Here is a 21,360-nt window from a genome sequence, read left to right as displayed (position 1 = left end):
TATTAGTTGCTATAATTCATAATAGCACAGGTTTATATGTCACTATAAGACTAAATCAAAGGCTGTGTTTAAAGCCTATACAGAGTTTCTGGTTATTTCACTGCTGACAAGATCAGAAAAGACCAATTTCTAAATGGCTGGAAGTATTAAATTTTAAATCTTGAGAAACAGTCATTAAGATTACAAATTGACTAATAAATTTACATATTTTCTTAAATTAATATAATTATTTTTCAACTTAGGACGATATGTCCAATATTTGAATGAAGTTAGTCTTATTTGGGGCTACTCCCTAAACATCATAGGACTGTCCTGCCTATTGTGAATAATGCACTAATCACTGTGCTCCTGTGCCCTGATTCAGTAATGCATGTCTGTCTGGCCGCCTTGTTTAATGGCAAACTGGATTTGACAGATCAATAAGGCTTAAATGTTCAACCATCATACACTACAACACACACAGTCACGTTTGGGGAAATCAATACCATCGATTTCACCGAACATTTTAAAAACAAATTAAAAGCCATTTAAGAGGATTTTCACTAAAGTTATTGCAGGGTGTAGACTAGAAGAAGGTCAGATGCTCTGCTGGTGCTCTCAATTAGTCAAACTAGTAAAAAGAACAAACAGTGTGTCTTCCAAAATAATAATCAGACTTAACTGTGTACAATATGGTAAATTGTTTTAGCTTAAAATGACACCAGCAATATACTTCCTATCTCAGTTTCCTAATTTGAGATCTTTGTAACGTAGATTTTAACTACTAGCGACTCTAATTTCAGATATCAGCTGTTAAATAATGTAGGTATAAGTGGACCTGGACTTTGTACTAGTCAGAATTACAGTGCAGTAAGGGTGGGAGATATGTTCCTTAAATTATATCATGATATTTCAGGGTACTTTTGCGATAACAACATTCTTGTTCATATGACAAAACATTTAATTGAAAAAATCAATCAAAACCAATAAATTAATGGTAGCATAATCATGACAAAACACAAAATGACAAAAAATTACATACAATTACAATCCGTTTTTTTTTCTGGTAATGTCATAATGGCTTTACAGATCTGTAGATTTGCTATAAATCCCCTAACGCCTATCTCCACCGGTCTAACCTGTGCCTGCCATCCGTGCTCTCTCACCTGAGCCACCAAATCTGTGCATTTCAAGCTTTTCCTTTCTTATGATCCATCAACATTGTCCTTATATTGGCACAGTTAGAGCTTCATAAAATAAACTATCCACTTGGTTTTAGAATACAATACAACATCTGGTCAGAGTAGTTACAACTGTCTATAAAAATATTATATGTTATTATTACTAATATCATTTACACTAGCCAGAATAAATGTAGGCATATGTACTAGTCGGAATTACAGTGCAGGTATCTCAAATTGCAATATAGGTCTGTGCTATATGGGTCTGTATAGATTTTATTAGTAAAATACATAATTATAGATAGATATATATAGAATATTTAGAGAGAGTGATATCCAATGCAAATCAAAGCTAACACAATTACATACAATTACAAGATGTTTTTGTTCTGGTTATGTCATAGTAGCTTTACATCTGATATTATAACTAGTTAAATCACAGCTGGTATCTGAAATGTAAAACTAGCAGAATATATTGTCCGTTCTTTATAAATCCAGTCAAAACCAGTTCCATCTTTCTGCTTTCCTTTTTTTATTGACTGCCTACCTTCCCAGCCTGATGCTGAAGAATGTTCCACCCTCAGGTCCTCCTGTCACCTGTCTGGCCAGACTGACGGAAGTTTCTGGACACCAGGCTTCCCCGTCACCCACCACAGATCAGCTGCTCCCCCTCCAGCTTGCACCATCTGTATCGGACTAGTTGCTCACTTTCCAAAACTGATTACATCCAAGTTTATATGATCTTTAACTAGGAATTATCTAACTGCTTCTATTGCTGGTGTGACTATTCACCTGAATGTATTATAAAATTACATATAACGTGTATGTATAATAACTATTTAACATTCATTTAGAAGTTGTCTGACCCAAGGATGATGGGTGCCCCCCTACATATTATTTAAATGTAATTTCTCCCCTTTAATTTATAATTTCTTATAACTTTCTTTTAAACCCCCCTGCTGGCACACAACCGACCTTCAATGTTGAAATGTGCTTGAAATATGACTAAAGTAATGTCTGTTGTTGTTTCAATGTTGAACCAACATTTAATGTTCAATAGTTGTGCTAAGGTTGAAATTTTAACGTTAAATCAACATAATGTGCTCAACCTCCTGCCTTTTGAATCAGCATTTCATCAAAAAAAAAAGGTTGGATGGAGGAATGAAACAGTGTTACTTCTATTTGCAGTAACTGCTTTTTAATTGAACATCATGTTCATGTTCTAATAGATTTACGGTTTTAGTGTTTTTGAGATCAGATGTTGAATCAGATTGGTAGTGGTGGGTAGCATTCTTTATATTCAGCTTTAATACAGTGATGTCAGTTTATTGTTCAAATCATTAATAATCAGTTATAACACATACGTAGAAAGGGCAACAATATAGATGGCTGTGAGTTCACTATTTGGCAAACAACAGGTCATTGTTGCCCTTTCTACGTATGTGTTATAACTGATTATTAATGATTTTAAGGCATTTACAACCTAATTAGTAACCATTAATAAACTAATTGTAAACCATTTATAAACCCTTTATAAAGGTAGTCTTATTTTAAAGTGGTACCGATTTACTTTTTCGAAATCAACACCAAATCCAACATTGAATCAATGTTAAATCACCGTTCATGTTATGGTTGAATCACTGAAACTAGAAAATTCTATGGTTAAGGGTGTTTACAATAAATTCACATCACTGTAGTAAAGATAAGTATAAAGAAAGCTATGGTTTATTGAAGGTTGAACATCTGACGTTGAAACAACATGCTATATCAAAGTTGATTTACTTTTCAAAATCAACGTTGATTCAACCATAACATATACGTTGATCAACGTTGAGTCAACGTTTATTCAAGGTTGAAATACCAGCTGGGACAACAGTAAAACTAATAGAACATAAACATACCCCCAGGTATGTTGAAGAATTGGTGCCGAATTAAAACGATATCAGTTGTAAAAAAGAGCTATATGAATCAATTTGATTTGATTTGATTGATAAACATCACAGAGTTATAGCTGAATAAATGAGTTAGGACTGAGGTAACTAACTCGGACCTGTATCAATGACTGAGACGTTTGAGGCTAAAGCGGCTGTGCCACGCAGTCGGTCGCGGCTGAAGGTTCTCTCGGCTGACTGTCCGTATCGTAGTGAAGATGAGCTAACAGTGTGAGATGAGCTGCAGCTGTCCTGTGTCTCGGGCTGATGGAGTGAGTGAGAGGAGGGGAAGGAGAGACAGAGGCGAACATCCTCAAAGTCTCATTCTCGGCGCTCCGGTACAATATCATGCATGAGCGCGCGCTTCTAGCTGGGCTCAGCTTCATACCCTACTCGGGTATATCTATTCGGACAGAAAATAGCTCAGCTTACCCCTTACGGAGCCCCCGCGACACGGACTCACCGAACACCGGGCAGGTGGATGGAGTGCTGTTCCTGTTAGTGTTAGATACCCTTAATAACCGCTGTTACTGAGAGAGGCTAACTAACTAGCTGTAGGAGCGCTGCTTATACACGGAACGATACCGCTGGCGGAGTTTGACGGACTGCTTATAACAACAGCTCAGAAAATTATAACTACCCAGCTAATACACAACCGACCTTCAGCGCTGAAATGTGGTTGAAATAACATCTGTTGTTGTTCCAACGTTGAAACAACATAACGTCCTCAACCTTCTGCCTTTTAAATTAGCATTTTACATTTCATCGTCATACAATTAAAAAAAACGGTTGGATAGAGGGATGAAAAAAGTGGTTTTACTTCTACTTACAGTAATTGCTTTTTTAATTTGGCCCCAATTCTTCATCATACATGTGGGTATGTTCATGTTCTATTTGTTTTACTGTAGTGTTTTTGAGGTCAAACGTTTACCAGTATCAGTGGTGGGTAACATTCTTTATACTCTGTAGCTTTACTACAGTAAGTTTATTGTTAGCTGGCACTCTGTTATCCATAGGATTTTCGAGTTTTAGCTGTACTTAGTATTTTAGTAATTGCATTTTTGTTTATAGTTGTACAGTTTCTAATTCTCAGAGACCTCTGGAATATAATGAACCATCAAACTTAGCTGAACTGCTTGAATCTTCAATCATCTGCACCAGGAGTGGCATAAAGTTATCCAAAAGCAGTGTGTAAGACTGGTGGAGAAGAACATGCCAAGATGCACGGAAACTGTGACTAAAAACCAGGGTTATTCCACCAAAAATTGATTTCTGAACTCTTAAAACTTTATGAGAAGCTTCGCATCTGTTTTGTTATTTCAGCCACTTCTTATTTTCTTCAAATAAATGTTCTTAATTACAATATTTTTATTTGGAATTTGGGAGAAATGTTGTCCGTAGTTTATAGAATAAAACAAAATTTTTACTCAAACATATGCCTATAAACAGCAAAAACAGATAAACTGATTCAAAAACTGTTTTTTCTCCAGAGATATTTAGATATTTAGAGAAGGAAAGAGAATTAAAATAAATATTGTTTTTCATTTTTCTTCATGGCATACGGGTTTTTTCCTACTTGCATAACTACAATTTTGAGCATACCGAATGTGAGCTATAAGGCTTAATAAAGGTTAAACATACGATGTTGGAACAACGTTGCCATATCAACGTTGATTCAGTGTTATAATGACAGCTGGGATAACTAGGTAGCGTCAACAAACAAAGGTAGACGTAAATGTAAAGGTGAACAGACAGATATAACGTAACTATATAACAATGAATTAATAATTAGCTAGCCTAGGCTATCTTACAGACCGTGAAGTGCGAGACATGCACTCTGTACAAGTCCAATCAGTCCAGTGTCCAGAAAACAAAGCTGGCTTTAACCAGGTTATCTAACCTAACTAACCTAACAAACAACGTAAACAGCGTAAAACTGCCAAAGTCCTCAAAGCGTAAAAAAGAGAGAGAGTGTTTATATTTTAAAACACCGCAATAATTTATCACCAAACCAAAGCGACCGTCACCCTGACCCCCAACACACACACGGGCACACACTCGCATTCATACACTCACACTCAGTCACAGACTACAGCAGCTTATCCTATAACTACCATCTGTACAGACTCTCTCTGTCTCTCTCTCACACCGGCGCGCGCGCGTCGTTTGGGTGACAGAAGCCGTTCACCACACCAAACAGAGTCAAAGCCACAGAAATCTCTTACCAGCACACAGTCCAGCAGCATCCCCACATCACCACATTCCGCCGGCTGCTCCTCCTCTACCGCCGCCGCTGCCGCTGCTCCGGGGTGTGTGTGTGCTGATGAGAGGCAGCTCGCGCGCGCGCGTGTGTGTATTTGCGTTCAGCATGTCGGGCTCGAAGCACAACAGCCCGCTCGAGGAATCCTGATAGCGCGCCCTAAGCCAATCAGAATCCCGCCTTAACCGACTACAGCCAATCCGCGGCGCCAGAACATGGCTACTTTGCATAGCATGGTAGATTGACGTTGTGAAGTAATTCGTGGAAACTTAAGCTGTGTAAGTGTGTGTGTGTGTGTGAGAGAGAGAGAGAGAGAGAGAGAGAGAGAGAGAAAGAGAGAGAGCATACAGGGTTAAAGAGAGACCCCAGTTATGGGATGCATATACCTTTTAGACCTCCACTGATGGAAAAAAATGGCTAACACTTTCTTTTTTTTGTATAATATTATTTAATTTCCCCCCCAACTTACATGGCCAAACAACATGATGCCACAACACCAGGAGGGTGAAGACAAGCACATGCCTCCTCTGATACATGTGAAGTCAGACGCTGCCTCTTTTCAAACTGCTGCTGATTTAGTATCATCAGTGTGTTAAGAGGAAAACGCAGCGACTCTGTTCCGATACATCAGCTCACAGGCGCCTTTTGCTGCGGAGTGATGTGGGAGAGAGCGCCATCTACCTACCCACCCAGAGAGAGCAAGGCCAATTGTGCTCCCTCAGGGCTCTGGTAGCCGATGGCAAGCTACATAGACAGGATTCGAACCAGCGATCTCCTGATCACAGTGGCAGCGCTTAGCCCGCTGGACCACTCAGAGCCTCGGAAAACACTTTGTAGGAATGTCATCTCTAAGACTCTATCGACATACTTATAATGCATTATAATGCATTTTATTATATACATGGCTATACATATTTTAAAAAATGCATAACCCATCATAGCCATGTTTATTATGCATCATAAATTGTGATCATAATGCATTAATAGCTTTTTTTATAACATGTGATAAGTCAATACCAAGAAACTCAGTCCCAGCTTCCAGAATGCATTTTGACTTAAATACTTCCAACTTATAAACACACCCTCAATAATAATCTAATTATTTTAAACCTCTCATGAATTATACTCGTCTTGGATATAATGCAAGTTAAAGTCATAATGTATTATAACAGGTATTTGTGGGCTCCAAGTAAAGTGACAGACTTTCATTGTGGGACTAGATTATTAATGATACATTTATACTTTTTAACATATATATTATAAGCACAACGTATAATGTATTATTATCACAAATCATAATGCATAATAAATATAGCTATAACGGGTTATGCATTCATATAATTATTTATAGCCATGTTTATGATTGAGTTATAAATGAGTTTAATACAGATGACATTCATAGAACTTGTTACCAAAAATGTAAGAATGCTGTTTTCTTTTACATTTTCGCATCAATTTTTCACAAAAAAATGACTTTTACCAATGATTTCCTGTTTGAGATTTGTTCTAGTTGTTTTTAAAACATCATGGATTTGACATAGCTTAGTTTAAATTAACCCCCAACCCACTTACTTATTACCCCTCCCCTTATCACCAGCAATGCTCCCAACACTAGTAGAGCAAAGACAAGAGCGTGTCTTCTCTGATACATATGAAGTTAGCCACCACCTCTTTTCAAACTGCCACAAGTACAACATCATTTAGCATGCTAACACAGGATCCCTAGCTCTAATACATCAGCCAACAGATCATTTACCTTCCCTGAGACAGCAGGGACAATTGTGCTCTTTGTCTTTGTAGATTGACTGCTGATGGAGTTGACATAGACCATTTGTTAGGACTTTTTTCAAGAACAAATAACAAATTCTTTAAACAATATTGTTGAATAAGGCCCATTGTTATCTGACAACATTGGCTGGGACTTTGGAGAAAAATGAAAAAGCAGCTCCTGTTAAAATTACCTCAGAGGTCAATATAAATGTAATCTTCTCGAAAAAGGCAGTATGTCATGTATGGAACTCCATGGAATTATGTTAATAGATATTATTACCAATAGACTGTCATAACGCCATTCAGCAAAATTTCACCACCAGCACCATCTTTTGCCAACACTGTAGAAACTTGTAAGACAGCTTGTGTATTGTGTAAGGTAGAATTACCTCAGGACACCATGTTTTTACTCTATACTTTACATACAAAAAAGAATGATGGTGTACTCACACTAGGCAAACCGTGATGTGCGCAGACATGGTTGCCTCCCAAAGCACGGCTCGATTGACTGGTGTGATCACTCCGAGCACTGCTCTAGCACAATTCAACCGAACTGTACCTAGTGTGAGTACACCCTAAATGTAAAGTCAATGTAATAGCCGTCACTGTCCTCACACTGCTATGCGTTCTTTACATTGGCCTGGGTGGTTAGCAGTACATTCACTAAAGCTACATTCACATTACAAGCCACATTGGGCAAATCAGTTTTTTTGCTCAGATCGGATTTTCATGGTTCACGTTCGCAAATGTACTGTAAGTGAGCTGTATCTGTGTGTAATGTGAATGAATCTGTCCCTGAAACGCCTCACATGCGCACATTGATACGGGTATAAACGTCATCTTCCTCACCAACAACAAAAAACGTCATATTTAAGAGACGACTCTTTTTAAAGGCAAATGGATGTGTTAGCAGCTCATATGTGGATAATCTTTTGCTCGAGACAAGAGCAAACAGCTGGTCTGAAGTACATGCTCAGGTCGAGGAGGAAAAAAAAAACAAGGTGGTTTGCTTTTGCTGTTTTTGCAGCTGCACCAAAATATGTGTGGGTACGAGAGAGAAGCACGTAGCGCATGCGTAAAAGTAAAAAAGGGACTAAAATCTGATTTGTAAAAATCCAATTTGGCATGTTCACACAGCCATGAAAAAAATCAGATTTGAGCCCCACTGAGCAAACAAATCTCATTTGAGTCACTTTACCCTGGTAATGTGAATGTAGCCTATAAGGCAGTGTCAAAAGGAGGGGGTGGAGGAAAAGATAAAAGAGGCAAAAGTGTAAACAACTGTAAACTGGGTAATCATTTCTGCTATATTTCTGCTATTTTTCTGGAATATTTTATCTTTGTCATGTCCATACAGCAGAAGCTGTGTTTCGCTGGAACTGTTGGATACACTACCCTCAAGATCTCTTTTGTTAATTTTTCCATTTCGTGCATAAGTGCTCAGAGAAAGTGCACAAACACTGTGCAAAAAATCTGTCCATATCCATATGTGCATTAAACATAATTGAGAAATAAAAAGTAATTTTGTTGAGATTGTGACAACATTGTTGAGACAATGTTAACAGCACCACCATTCGTCATTATTGTAGCAATATTTTAAGGAAGCATAGCATGTATAGCAAGTATAGCAAACTAAACAGTTTGCAGATTATCAGAGGATAATCTGCAAACTGCAGTGTTAGTTGTTGTCGAATTCAGAGGCTGTAAAACCCAATTTTATTCATTCATTCATTCATTCTTTCACATAGGTGCCTGGTTGAACCAATTCTTACCTCAAGACAGAAGTGCACCCGAGGTCTGCAGGGTTAACACCAGACTAATCTAATAAGATCTGACAAACCATGTGCATAGTTGTTTGTTGTAAGGAAGGCTGCAACTAGCAGTTATCCTAAAATGACAACCGAACAGCTAATAAAGAATTAGATGATCTAAAGTAGTATAATCATCTATTCTCAGTCAGGTTCAGTATACAGCAGAGAGAGAGCAGAGGACGTCTCAAGGTTTTCTGAAAGAATGTGTAAGCTGCATGATTGTGCTTAGGTAGCTGGAGCTCATCCACCTGCGAGTGGAATTAACACTCTTAGTCACCTTCTTTGTTCATACAAAGTGGATTATAGCAGTGTAGCCTTTCAGGAACGTGTGTTTTCATTAATAGATTTATTCATATTTGTCAACTGTGTAGACAAATCAAGTGTCTTTTTTAGGGGAGAAAGAAAATATTCCTGTATTAAAGTTTTACAATATTTTGTTTGCAATACTGTATTGATTTTTAAAAATACAGTATAGATGTTTAATTATTAGTTTATGTGTAAAGATGTGATGTCAGACAGTGGTTGATTGAATTTTATGTTTGAACCTTGACTGCTAGATAGCAATGTTGTACTCTGTTGTTAAGTCACACTTTTCTGATTGCATAAAATGTAATAGTGTTTTTTTTTTTATTACATATTCTCCACAATTTACAAGGCAAATTACCCAACCCACTCGTTAGGACTTTCCCTATCACGAGTGATGCCCCAACACAAGGTGGGTGAAGACTAGCACATGCCTCCTCCGATTCATGTAAAGTCAGCCACCGTCTCTTTCAAACTGCTGTTGCTGCAGCATTGCCGAATAGCATCACAGCACGCTCGGAGGAAAGCGCAGCGACTCGGTTCCGATACATCAGCTCACAGATCCTTGTGTTGATCAACATCACCCTTGGAGTGATGTGGGGAGAGAGAGCGCCATCTACGCACCCAGAGAGTGCAAGGCCAATTGTGCATTCTCAGGGCTCCGGCAGCTGATGGCAAGTTACATGAACGGGATTCAAACCAGCGATCTCCTGATCGTAGTGGCAGCCCTCAGAGCCTGTGATAGTGTGTTTTTATATTATAAGAGTTATCCTAAAACATGTCACAATTTCTTTGCTTACATTTTTTTCCATATATTGCAATATATCGAATCATAACCCCTGTATCACTATATGTATTGTCCATATCGCCAAGTTCTTGCCAATACACAGCCTCAGTCTTTATTGAGACTATAAAACGAGAACCACCCTCATCAAACATGCCAGGCAAGAGAAGACCATCCCTCTCTCTGGCCGCTCTACAGCTCGACAGCCTCTTTGTGGAAGATGGCTTTTGGCTCAAAAATTGCACTCTTGGAGAGCATATGAAAGAATAAAGACACTTCATATTGTCCCGAGATGGAAGATTATTGAACATGCACTGCATTCAGAGAGAAAGGATTGAATTGTAATAGTGCAGGCAGCATTGGCGAGTCTGAATAAGAAGGGGGAAGGTAGACGCTCTCACATACCTGCCCTTGATCCCCTGAATGTGTAAGATTAAGCAGCCCCTGTGGAGGCACACACCCAGAGGATTGTAGCCTCCAGCATTGGATTAAGCGCAGAAGACGCAGGAGCTAATGAAAGAGTGATTAAGGCAGGCTTAAGAGGAGAAACACATCTAATTGAGATAAATGATTTGGAGATTAAATTTGTTATAGCTGACTCTAATAGTACACGAAAAATGCTGACTCCGGAAAACCTAGTGGACCACCTGCTGAGAAATGTGCATTGTGCATAGCATTTAACAATAAAACAACACAGTTGTTTTTGGTTAATGCTGATATCTACTAATCAGGGATTATGTATTACAGGATCAGGAATGAACTTAAAATGGAGCAAAAATAGGCGTTGTTAGGTCATGTCTCTGGATATAGACTATATGGACAAAAGTATAGTAACACTGAAGCTTTCAAAATCAATTAATAATTATTAAAATAGAGTTTATACTATTTTTTTGAAAGTACCATTTTCTACTGTATAGAAAAGGCGACTACTAGATTCTGGTGCATTGACTTGAGGATTTGATTGCATTCAGTGATTAAAAGAACTATCAATTCACCCCATCCCCAACATCCCCAATTTTGTAAATATATATATATATATATATATATATATATATATATATATATATATATATATATATATATATATATATATATATATATATATAATGTGCTATCTACAAAAGTTGTGGGACAATTTACTGCATGTTATGTTTTTATTTATTCATCTTTTTGCCTCTTCCTGCCCAGGGTCAGAGTGGTTCTGGGGACTGCTTAAAATCACTGGGCACAAGGCACAAGGCAGAAATACACCCTGGACAGAACACCAGTCTATCACAAGGTACCACACACACTCAATTCACCTACTGTGTGTTTTGGGAGGTAGGACAAAGCAGAACTTTCCAATGAAGGAGACAAATGGAGCCAACCTGACCAAAAAACAACTATTGTTACTGATTGTTTCTCACTTTTCTTTTGTAAGATTTAGATGGATATATGCTCTTTTATAGGTACTCTTTTTTAGCATGGTTTGGTTCTGTCACAATGACACAAGGCTTTGAGAGTGTTTGGAGTTATGCTTTTAAGAGCCTTTAAGGAACTTAAATATTCTTTGACATATGAAGGTCAAATTCTTTTCTGCTGACAAGTGCTGAGGGGAAATGATGCTGAGTGGCAGTGAAGTTTCTTATGTTGATTTGAAAAAATGTTCCAAAATTGTAAGCATTTTCACAACTGAGGGCTTTTTCACAGCTGTAGTTGGTTTCTATGGTCCATATCAGTTGATGAGTATGTTTATTTGGAGCGTTTTCTCTCTCTGTTTGGTTTGGTTTCACACAGGCACAAACAAAACATGCACCAAAATGTACCCCAACAAACCATGTGAGCACATTGTCTCCTCTGATTGGTCAGAGCTGTATAGCGCGGGAGCAAGAAAGTAAAAATAGCCAGAAGATTCTGTGTTCCAGCTCGTATATCTGCACAGTGTAAAGCTGCTTTAACACAGAACGCTGAAACCCTGTGCTTTCAAATAGTGTTTTCAATAGGAGATGCAGCGCAGATGTAGTAAAAAGTAAAAATTGAGTCATGCGACTGGTAGCAGTAAATTCAGCACAAAACACGCGTGTAAACAGCATAAAGCAGGGACAGTGTTTGTTTATAGATATGGTAATTAGCGTTATCTGCTAATATTAAACTGCGCAGTTTAGCTCAAATAAAAGAAGTATATTTGATAGCTGGGTCGGATTGAGACCCAATCACATTCTCATCACAAATGAATCGCTTTGTTTGAGACCTGGCCACCTCCACTAGGTGGTCTAGGTCTGGTTGTTTTGATCTGCACCCGAGTGCGATTACTCTTTTCACACCTGCTTAATTGAACTGCACTTTTGTACTGAACTGTCCATTTTAACCGGATCAAATAGTGCTGATGTGAAAACGCCCTAAATGTCCAACCCAAAGTTCATGTGCTTGATACTTTGTCACATTTGGTCTGGTTAATTATAATGTCACACTGCAGTTCATTGAGTAACTTAATAAGTTTTCCTAAATTCTGCCTCCCTGACAGAATTAGACTCCTTTCAAGTGCACACATGTTATTCAGCAGAATGAGTGTAACAGATTCCTCTATGAGTCCTACAGTTAACCTACAGTTACAGTAGATACAGGAATTGCCAGAGTAATCTGTTGTGCCCATAATACTGCTGTGACACATATGTATATGAAGGGAAATTGAATTTGGCTTAACACTGTTTCTTTTTCATCTTCTGTTGTTTATGTGGGCATGATATAGTGCTTATCTTTCTGTAATTAGTCCAAAAGTCCAAATTAACTATAAAATGTTTTCACTCTTCAAACACACTGGATCCTGGTTCATCTAATTCAGGCCCAGACCATTTCTTTTGGTCTGAAGAAATGTTTGATCCTTTGGTTTGGACTGTGATTCATAGCACCTAACATTCTAGCTCAGACCAGATCTGAATTCTGATCTGCACTGACTATAAACATAAAGTACTTTTCTAAGTCTTTGAGTCATGCTGGGTGCCTAAATGGTTTTCAAAATCTCATCAGAATGTATTGATTTAACGAAAGTTGATACTCTGAGACTGGGCTCATTTTGGATAATAGCACCAAAATATTTCAGAGGGTTATTTTTCAGTCAAAAATAAATGTAGAAGCAGGGACTTTCAGTTTTCTTTTTCTTTTAATAATACCAGAGCTCATCGTTTTATTTTCCATGAGTTGCCATATGCCCAAACCTCATGAACCTAGTGCTCAGTTCAAGGGCCATGTTGTTGTTCTAACATTTGTCTTAGCTTATTTGATGGCCACTAACAGAATGACCCATTTAATTTTGCTGTGCCATATATAGTAAAATCCCTGAAAGTGCAAAGCTTTGTATACGTCCAGAAAATCAGCCCAAATCATCCATAAAGTTAACATTGGTGTCTTTTGACACTTAAAAATCCTGTATGAAATTTAAATTGCCCTCATGAGGGTTTAGAGCCTCTGCTACATCACTGAGCTGCACTCAGAGGATATGTGAATTAGTAGCTGGAGGGACTCATTTCCAGTTTCAAAAAGAAGTTTGGAATTCAATAACTCATGCCCTATCCAAAAGCCCAGTGGTTCCCCAAGGCCAGTCTGTAAAAAGATATATTGATTTAAGCCAATGTTAGCTGCTTACTTAAAGCACTTCAGCTTGAAAATCTCTTAGAATGACGCTGGATGCTTTCAGCAAACATCTACAGTACAAATAGTGTATGTGAGGTTACAAATACATAAGAAAACAACAATAGAAATGCTTAAAGCTACTTTTTACTTTTGAAATAGTTAACTGTATGTAAAATATAAGAAATGAGCATGACAAAAGTCATGGGATAACTGTAACTTAACTGTAAAGTATAACTGCAGAGGACGAATTGGGAATGCCTATGCAGATATAAGTTCTGAGGTGTTATCTTACTAGTAAGGCTGAATACTGGCCAGTGTGTACATGGCACAGCGACATGAATCATCAGCGATCAAGTGATTCAAGACACTAAATGCCAGATGAATGAGACATACTTTTTTAATAATTGTGCATAGGGGTGGGCAATATTATATCGTATACAATATATCGTGACACAGAAATATTGTGATATTAAAAATCCATATCGTGGTAATAGGGATGGTTTGTCTTAAAAGTAGTCCATTATTTACTGTGAAGCTGTAAGTGTATTTATTGTATAATTGTTTTAGTTTATAGTTTTTGTTTGCAGTTTATATGCATGAAAATATTCTGCAATATGTTTTGCTGCATTATATTATTTTATGCTATATTATTTATTTTGCCACATTATGATTATACTGTTATACTATTATACTATTATACTATATTCCAGAAAATATTTAATTATTTTTCTGTTTTCCTATATTGCCAAGTATATCGTTATCGCAAAAATACCCTGAAATATCGTGATATTATGTTAGAGCCCACCCCTAATTGTGCAGGTATGTGACAATCCTCATTGCAGGCAATATCATCCAAAACAAACAACAGAGGGCTTAATGATGAGTGACTATGTTGGCACAGTTTTGTTAGGCAGAAAAATTTATATATTTAAAAATATAAGATATGCACTTGGTAAAATATAAAATATCACTTGGTAAGACTTTTAACAGGATGAGTGAGAACAAAGAAGCATTATGTGAGAAATGCCATTTTTCACTCTTGGTTGGTTTCTCCCTAAAGTGGGGAAGTGTAATTTTTTAGCACTAAAAACCCTGTTTGTTTATATACATTTTACAAGCTACAAGACACAGATTCAGTATCCAGCACTGTCCTGCTGTTTTTGGCCTGTTCAGCCCAGAGTAAAAATGATAGCAGTGCTGTTCTTTATGAAGAGGTATTAGTGCCAAATTGAAAAGCAAACACTACCGTGGCAAAAATGGAAATGCAATCCACAAGATGCATTGCTTTTCATCATTAACAAGCAGAATATGTGCCAAAATGAAATGCAAAACCACTATTACATTACACTTCACTTCACTTGATCTCTTTATTGAAAAACAATACACAAGAATTTACATTAAAAAAAAAAAAAAAATGCTGAATTTGTATCAGAATTGCACACAAACCTCCACTGTGTGGTGCTGTAAATGTACAAAATCAAATCACATTGCACAGGACTGCATTTCATCTAGGAGCAGCGAGGTGGTATTCATGCCAAACTGTACTGTATTTACTGTCCAATCACAATCCACTACTGAACTTGAGGCGGGGCTGAAAAAACAGTCACAAGTGAACACCCATAGCTGTACTTTAAACCAGAGAAAATATCTTTCTTTACAGGATATAAGAAGAAATAAATCCTTGAAGTCTGTAATTAAGGCTGGCACAGTTACAGACGACTGCATGCATATTTAGAGTTTGGTTTGGGCTTTGGTTCTCATGCTTGGGGCATTTTCACACTAGCCTTTTTTTATGACCCAGGTGCACTTTCTCCAGGGCTTTGCTCTGTTTGGTCCAGCATTAATGCCTTTTTTAAGCCCAGGAGCGATCAGTCCAGAGTACTGATCTCCAGGCGGTTGTCTGGGGTTCGCTGGTGCGGACGGCAACGGGTGTGGAAGCTATCCGAAACCAAGTGTGTGCGGGGTGGTGTGGGTGTGTTTAGTTCATTTTTTAATGTGACTCTTCCCCTTGTTGAGTCTTGTTCTGAATGGTTTCACAGCCCTGCCCCAAGTTCAGTAGTGGGTTCTGATTGGACATTGATTACATTTCATTTTGGCATAAATATCACCTTGCTGCTCCTAGATGAAATGCAATCCTGAGCATTTCAGACATCCCAAGTTGCAAAAGTTGATTTCAGGGAGGTTACACCCCCCCCCCCCACCCCCCCAAAAAAACCTTGCACACACACCAAAGGATAAAGAAACATTACTTTTATATTACTTAATTTTACTTTTTTTTTTTAAATTAAATTTAGAGTATTCAGATGTGAAATGAGTTTTATCTTTTTTTTCTTTTTGGAAGGCCCTGCCTCTGCTTTCCTTTTTTTTTTTTTTAAAGCCTTTATTTGACAAAAATTGAGAGTTATAATATCACAAAAAATGCACAAAATCAAAAACATTTCATATCATATTACAATAATTATTAATATTGCCTCCACCATGATCTGCTTTCTCTCACTCACTGGAAAAATCTCGTCCGGGAGGGGGGAAAAACACTGCCCGCCCACACTAAAAACTGATTGGCTGTCTCACAGACTCTTTGCAGAGAACAGGCCAATCAGAACCCTCTCTGTTTTCTCTCTCTCCTTCTCACACGCGATTAGAGAAAAAAAAGTCTGTGGCCTGTGTGCGCGTTTGGGGCACTCGTTCTGAATTCCGGGAGATTATATGTGACTCGCGGGCATCAGGGAGCCACTACCCAAATGCGTGAGACTCCCGCAGCTTCAGGAAGACTTAGTTTGTCTGGCATTTTGATTTGCTTTTGAACATTGAAATGTAATGTAATAGTGGTTTTGCCTTTCATTTTGGCACATATTCTGTATGACAGGTCTGAATGACTACCGGCCAGTGGCCCTCACTCCGATAGTCACAAAGTGCTTTGAAAGACTGGTTCAGACCCACATCAAAGCCACCATCAACGTCACTGTGGATCCACACCAGTATGCATACAGGAAGAACCGATCCACAGAGGATGCCATCTCCTCCGTGGTCCACACTGCCCTCACCCACCTGGAGCAGAAGGATTCCTACGTCCGTATGCTCTTTGTGGACTTCACATCCGCTTTCAACACCATGATTCCACAGACCCTGATAAATAAACTCTCCTCACTAGGACTGAGCTCTTCGCTGTGCAACTGGGTCCTAGACTTCCTGACCAACAGGCCGCAGTCTGTGAGAATTCACAACATCTCCTCCCCCACTATAATCCTCAGCACTGGCTCCCCTCAGGGCTGTGTGCTGAGCCCCCTCCTGTTCACACTGCTCACATATGACTGCTCACCTCTCCATCCAGGCTGTCATATTGTGAAGTTTGCAGACGACACAGCAGTGGTTGGATGCATCACAAACAGAGATGAGTCCAGCTACAGGCAGGAGGTGGAACACCTGGAGGGTTGGTGCAGAGAGAACAACCTCTGCATCAACGTAAAGAAGACGAAGGAGATGATTGTGGACTTCAGAAGAGGCCAGCATGCCCACCTCCCCCTGCACATTGGAGGATCTGCGGTGGAAGTGGTCGACAGCTACAGGTACTTAGGGGTGCACCTGAGCAGCAACCTCACCTGGAGCAACAACACCTCCACTCTGGTCAGGAAGGCACATCAGCGGCTCTACTTCCTCAGGAGGCTGAGACGAGCTGGACTCGGGAGCGCAGTCCTCACCTCCTTCTACAGATGTGTGGTGGAGAGCGTTGTGTGCTCCAGCATCAACGTGTGGCATGGAAGCTGCTCTGCTGCAGACAGGAAAGCTCTGCAGAGGGTGGTGAAGGCTGCACAGAGGATTGTTGGAGTCAGCTTCCCCAGCACCATGGACATCTACACCTCCAGATGCAGGAAGAGGGCCACCTGCATCAGGAAGGATCCCACCCACCCAGCACATGCACTTTTTGTCCCGCTTCCCTCAGGACGGAGGCTGCGGAGCATCAAGTGCAAAACAACCAGACTGAGAAACAGCTTCATTCCGGAAGCTGTAAGACTCTTAAACTCCACTTAACAACACACTGCACAACACTGCACTGACACACAAGGACAATTACTGCACAAACACGGTCACTTTACCCGCACTGAGACACTTTATTTTCTACTGCTCTAATTCATTTCATGCTGCTATAGCACATTTGCACTCTGGACTTGTTGTTGCAACCTGTCTACTCTTTCTATTTATTTCATTTGGGGTATTTATCTTTAACTATTTTGTATATTCTATTTTTATTGTATTCCTTTATTGTACTTTTATCTATATATCTATTTAATAACAGCTCCTGGGTGTAAACTGGATCGTGAGATCACAATTTCGTTCCACCTCATGTACCACATAAGATGCGAATGACAATAAAATCTCCTTGAATCCTTGAATCCTTGAATGTTAGTGAGGAAAAGCAATGCAATGCAATTACAATTTTTCACAATAGTGTTTGCTTTTCAATTTGGCACTAATTCCTCTGCATAGTTCTCCCTGCTACCATAAGTGAAGCATCAACATGATGTTAAAGCTATTTTTTAAAGGACGAATGCTATATGATGCTACTTTATATTCGATTTTTGGATATGCCCTCAAAGAATAATGTCTTTATAGAAGACTCCTTTACTTTCTAATGAACATTTTGTCATACGCTTACAAACATCATTAAATTAAATTAAACTAAAGTAATTAGGAATAAAATGCAACAATTAAGAATGTGAATACTTTACCCATGTGTAAGGGTTATGGTTCTCAAGAAACTGACATCATCGCTGGTACAACAGTTTGTTTATAATAATATCTTATATTATATATATATATAATATATATAATAATAATATCTTATATTTAAGGAAAGAATGCAGCACAGACAGTGAACTTAAGAGCTGTTTATTTGTCTTAGACCAATAAATTAGCAAGACACATCTGAACCAGCCTGACCCAATTCAATGATCAGGAATCCTTTTGTACAAATCATAGAAGACTACTCTAAATATATAATGTTCATTTAATAATATTTTCTGTTTAGATCAGGACACAAACATGTCCAAAACAACATTATTATACCAATTAGAAATGAAATATACATGTGATACAGAATGTACTCAGTTTAATCCTTCTCTACACTGCACTCCAGGTGCTTGCAAAGGCAAAAGTAAAAATGATATGCAGAAAGATCCAGGATAAAATATCATATAAAGAATATAAAAATATATGGAGACAAATATGAAATTATTGTGAAAATGGGCTGTGTTGTGCTCTCTCCATGAACACTGACAAATGTAAAAAAAAAACAAAAATCTTACAGAATTACAGAATCAATTCTACCAAAAATCCAAAACAATTTGGTTGAGTGTAATTTTCTCATGTAATCATTCTCAATTCATTTCTTCAGCTCTTTGAATCAGTAGGACAAACTGAACTGGTCTAACAAAGCCTAAGAATAGACCTTTAAATATGGCACCTTTTCTTTTTGGGATGAAATATCATTTTCCGCTAACTCCAACTGATCATGCAAATCGTTTTAATTTCCTCATGTTGCTGGAAAGCTGAACCTAAAGCTGAAGTCTAATAAGTCTAATATTGTGCATTCTGGATTAAGATGTTATCACTTGCTTGTTTTTTCCACCCTACATGGTCTTCCACGTTATCTCATGTTACAGTATCTCACTACATTTTATTTCCTTCACAACACAATCACTCAACTCAATCACACCAACCCTCAGCACCTGCTTTGCCATCTGTCTTTTCCTTAATCCTCTTCCACGTTTTCCATTTTCCTTCCATGTCCACAGCACTCGTCTTTCTCTTCCTACGTCTCAGAATCTTCCTTCTCAGAGATTATCGCTTTGCAGCACAATTCCTCATTATTTTTCTTAGGCTTTTCCTACAGCTTTCTCCAGCACTCTGCTGCAGTTCCACATATCATCTCAACACCCCCTGCAGATATTCACGTGTCCCAAACACCTGGGAGGCCGTACTGTCTTAATCCGTGGTCCTTTGAGATATTTTCCTTCGCTGGTGTTTCGGAGACTTTGAAGATTCACTCTTGGGAGGCCAAACTGGTTTTACTAATTGTACATCCTGGTCCATGATAAATGGCTTCTTTGGAGAATCGCTTTGAGGTGGCCACACCACAGAAATTTTACTTTTTTGCAGAGTTTGTTCATCTTTCTCAAATATTTTAGATCCTTCCTTTTCGAACATGTCTGATATAGAACTGACGCTGCTTTGTGAAAGAGAGTGTCTCCAGTCAAGTCCTTCAGAATGCATTAGATTCCCTGTATTCAGTAAGTCCTTCTGAGATCCTTGTCCAAATCCTTCAGCAAATGTTCCTTTAGATTTGAAGAGCTGTTTGTAATGGGGTGAGCAGAACAAGTGTCCATGGAGAGAGACATAGTTGCCAAGGCTGTTGGACAAATGGTGTGATTAATTAAAAGACATACCATCTTAGTCACAAATGTCATGCATCATCTCTAATTGCTTCTAAAATTCTCATCACAGCTCTTGCAGTATCTGTTGCAATATCTGAATAGCTCCACAAACTGCACACAGATAACACAAACGCAATATACGGCATTACTGATAACAGCGCATTTAGAGGGAACAATTGAGTGAAGTGTAAAGATAAAAAAAACAATTGTGAATTACCCAAACTGATATTATGTAAATGTGCAGATGCATATTTTCTCAAAATACAATCTAACAAAATAAAAAAATCTACATTTTCACATTAGATAAACTGTAAACATAAAAGACTGAATTTACCTTAATTTATTGTTGCAGTGTTCACAGGAGAAACAGGATTTATGGAACTTCTTTTTGTCTGCTATCAGGCCGTCCATCGGGTACACTCTCTTCCGACACACTGTGCACAGCTCCGACTTTGGAACTCGAATCTGACAGGAAAAAGACAGAAATTCAATTATTTTCTATTGCGTTCGGTTTACTTTCTTCTTCTTGTACTCTGTGATGCACACATGACTGCTGCAAAGCAAGCCTGCAACTTTTCACAGCCTTATACATTCAGTGCAGTTAATAACATGCACAAATGTTAGAGCTAACACTAGCCATACATTATAATAAAGCAATAAATAACGGCATAATAAAACCTGTAGGTTTACACTGACATGCCAAAATGCAGCATGTATAAATGATTATGAAGTTTTGCTCATTTTGACAAAATGAAATTACAAGTTGATTTGTTCAGTTTATTCACAAGCTCGGCTGGTGCAAGGTCTAAAGTAAGTGCCAGATGGATGGGACACTCCATTTCCAATTCCAGTTCCAGTGCAGGCAATTAACATTCCTCAATCTATAATGTCACATTGTGGACAGTATATGCAATAGTTGGTAATGATTATGACCAGCAGCATCTGGCTAGAATGTCCATGTGTACAGAGATAAGTGGCTCTGGGAGAAATCATTTCCACATTAAATATAGGGCTACAGCATTTCTAGAGGTCTTTATGAATAATGTGAATAAAATGAATGAAGCAAAGCTGAACAGGGATTATTTAACTCAAACACTTTGAATCAAACAAATGTGTATTTGTTTGAAAAGTCCTGAAGAAGAATGTCTGGCCATCAGTTTGTAACCTTAATCTCAGGCGTACTTGGGTTCTGCAGCAGGACAATGACTTGAAGCACACCAGCAAGTCCACCTCTGAATGGCTTAAAAAATAACCAAATGAAGGTTTTGGAGTGGCCTAGTCAAAATCTGATTGAGATGCTG

At 38.4% G+C, this 21,360-nt stretch overlaps 2 protein-coding genes across 2 annotated transcripts in view; both read right to left on the bottom strand.

The window, feature by feature from the left end:
- Nucleotides 1-5,454, bottom strand: part of b3galt1b (UDP-Gal:betaGlcNAc beta 1,3-galactosyltransferase, polypeptide 1b) — a 196,932-nt gene extending 191,478 nt beyond the window's left edge. Inside the window, exon 1 of the mRNA XM_007257994.4 lies at nt 5,317-5,454. The gene's annotated coding sequence lies outside the window, so the exon portion shown is untranslated. The remainder of the gene's footprint in view (nt 1-5,316) is intronic.
- Nucleotides 5,455-19,203: 13,749 nt separating this feature from the next.
- Nucleotides 19,204-21,360, bottom strand: part of xirp2b (xin actin binding repeat containing 2b) — a 31,684-nt gene continuing 29,527 nt past the window's right edge. The window contains exons 8-9 of the mRNA XM_007257992.4: nt 20,394-20,524; nt 19,204-20,034 (exon numbers count right to left, since the gene is read on the bottom strand). Coding sequence (XP_007258054.3) covers nt 20,433-20,524 — 92 coding nt within the window. The 3' untranslated portion in view covers nt 19,204-20,034; nt 20,394-20,432. The remainder of the gene's footprint in view (nt 20,035-20,393; nt 20,525-21,360) is intronic.

Source organism: Astyanax mexicanus, chromosome 11 (assembly GCF_023375975.1).
Source record: "Astyanax mexicanus isolate ESR-SI-001 chromosome 11, AstMex3_surface, whole genome shotgun sequence".
NCBI classification, from domain to species: domain Eukaryota; kingdom Metazoa; phylum Chordata; class Actinopteri; order Characiformes; family Acestrorhamphidae; genus Astyanax; species Astyanax mexicanus.
This window is presented reverse-complemented; position numbering and strand designations above follow the sequence as displayed.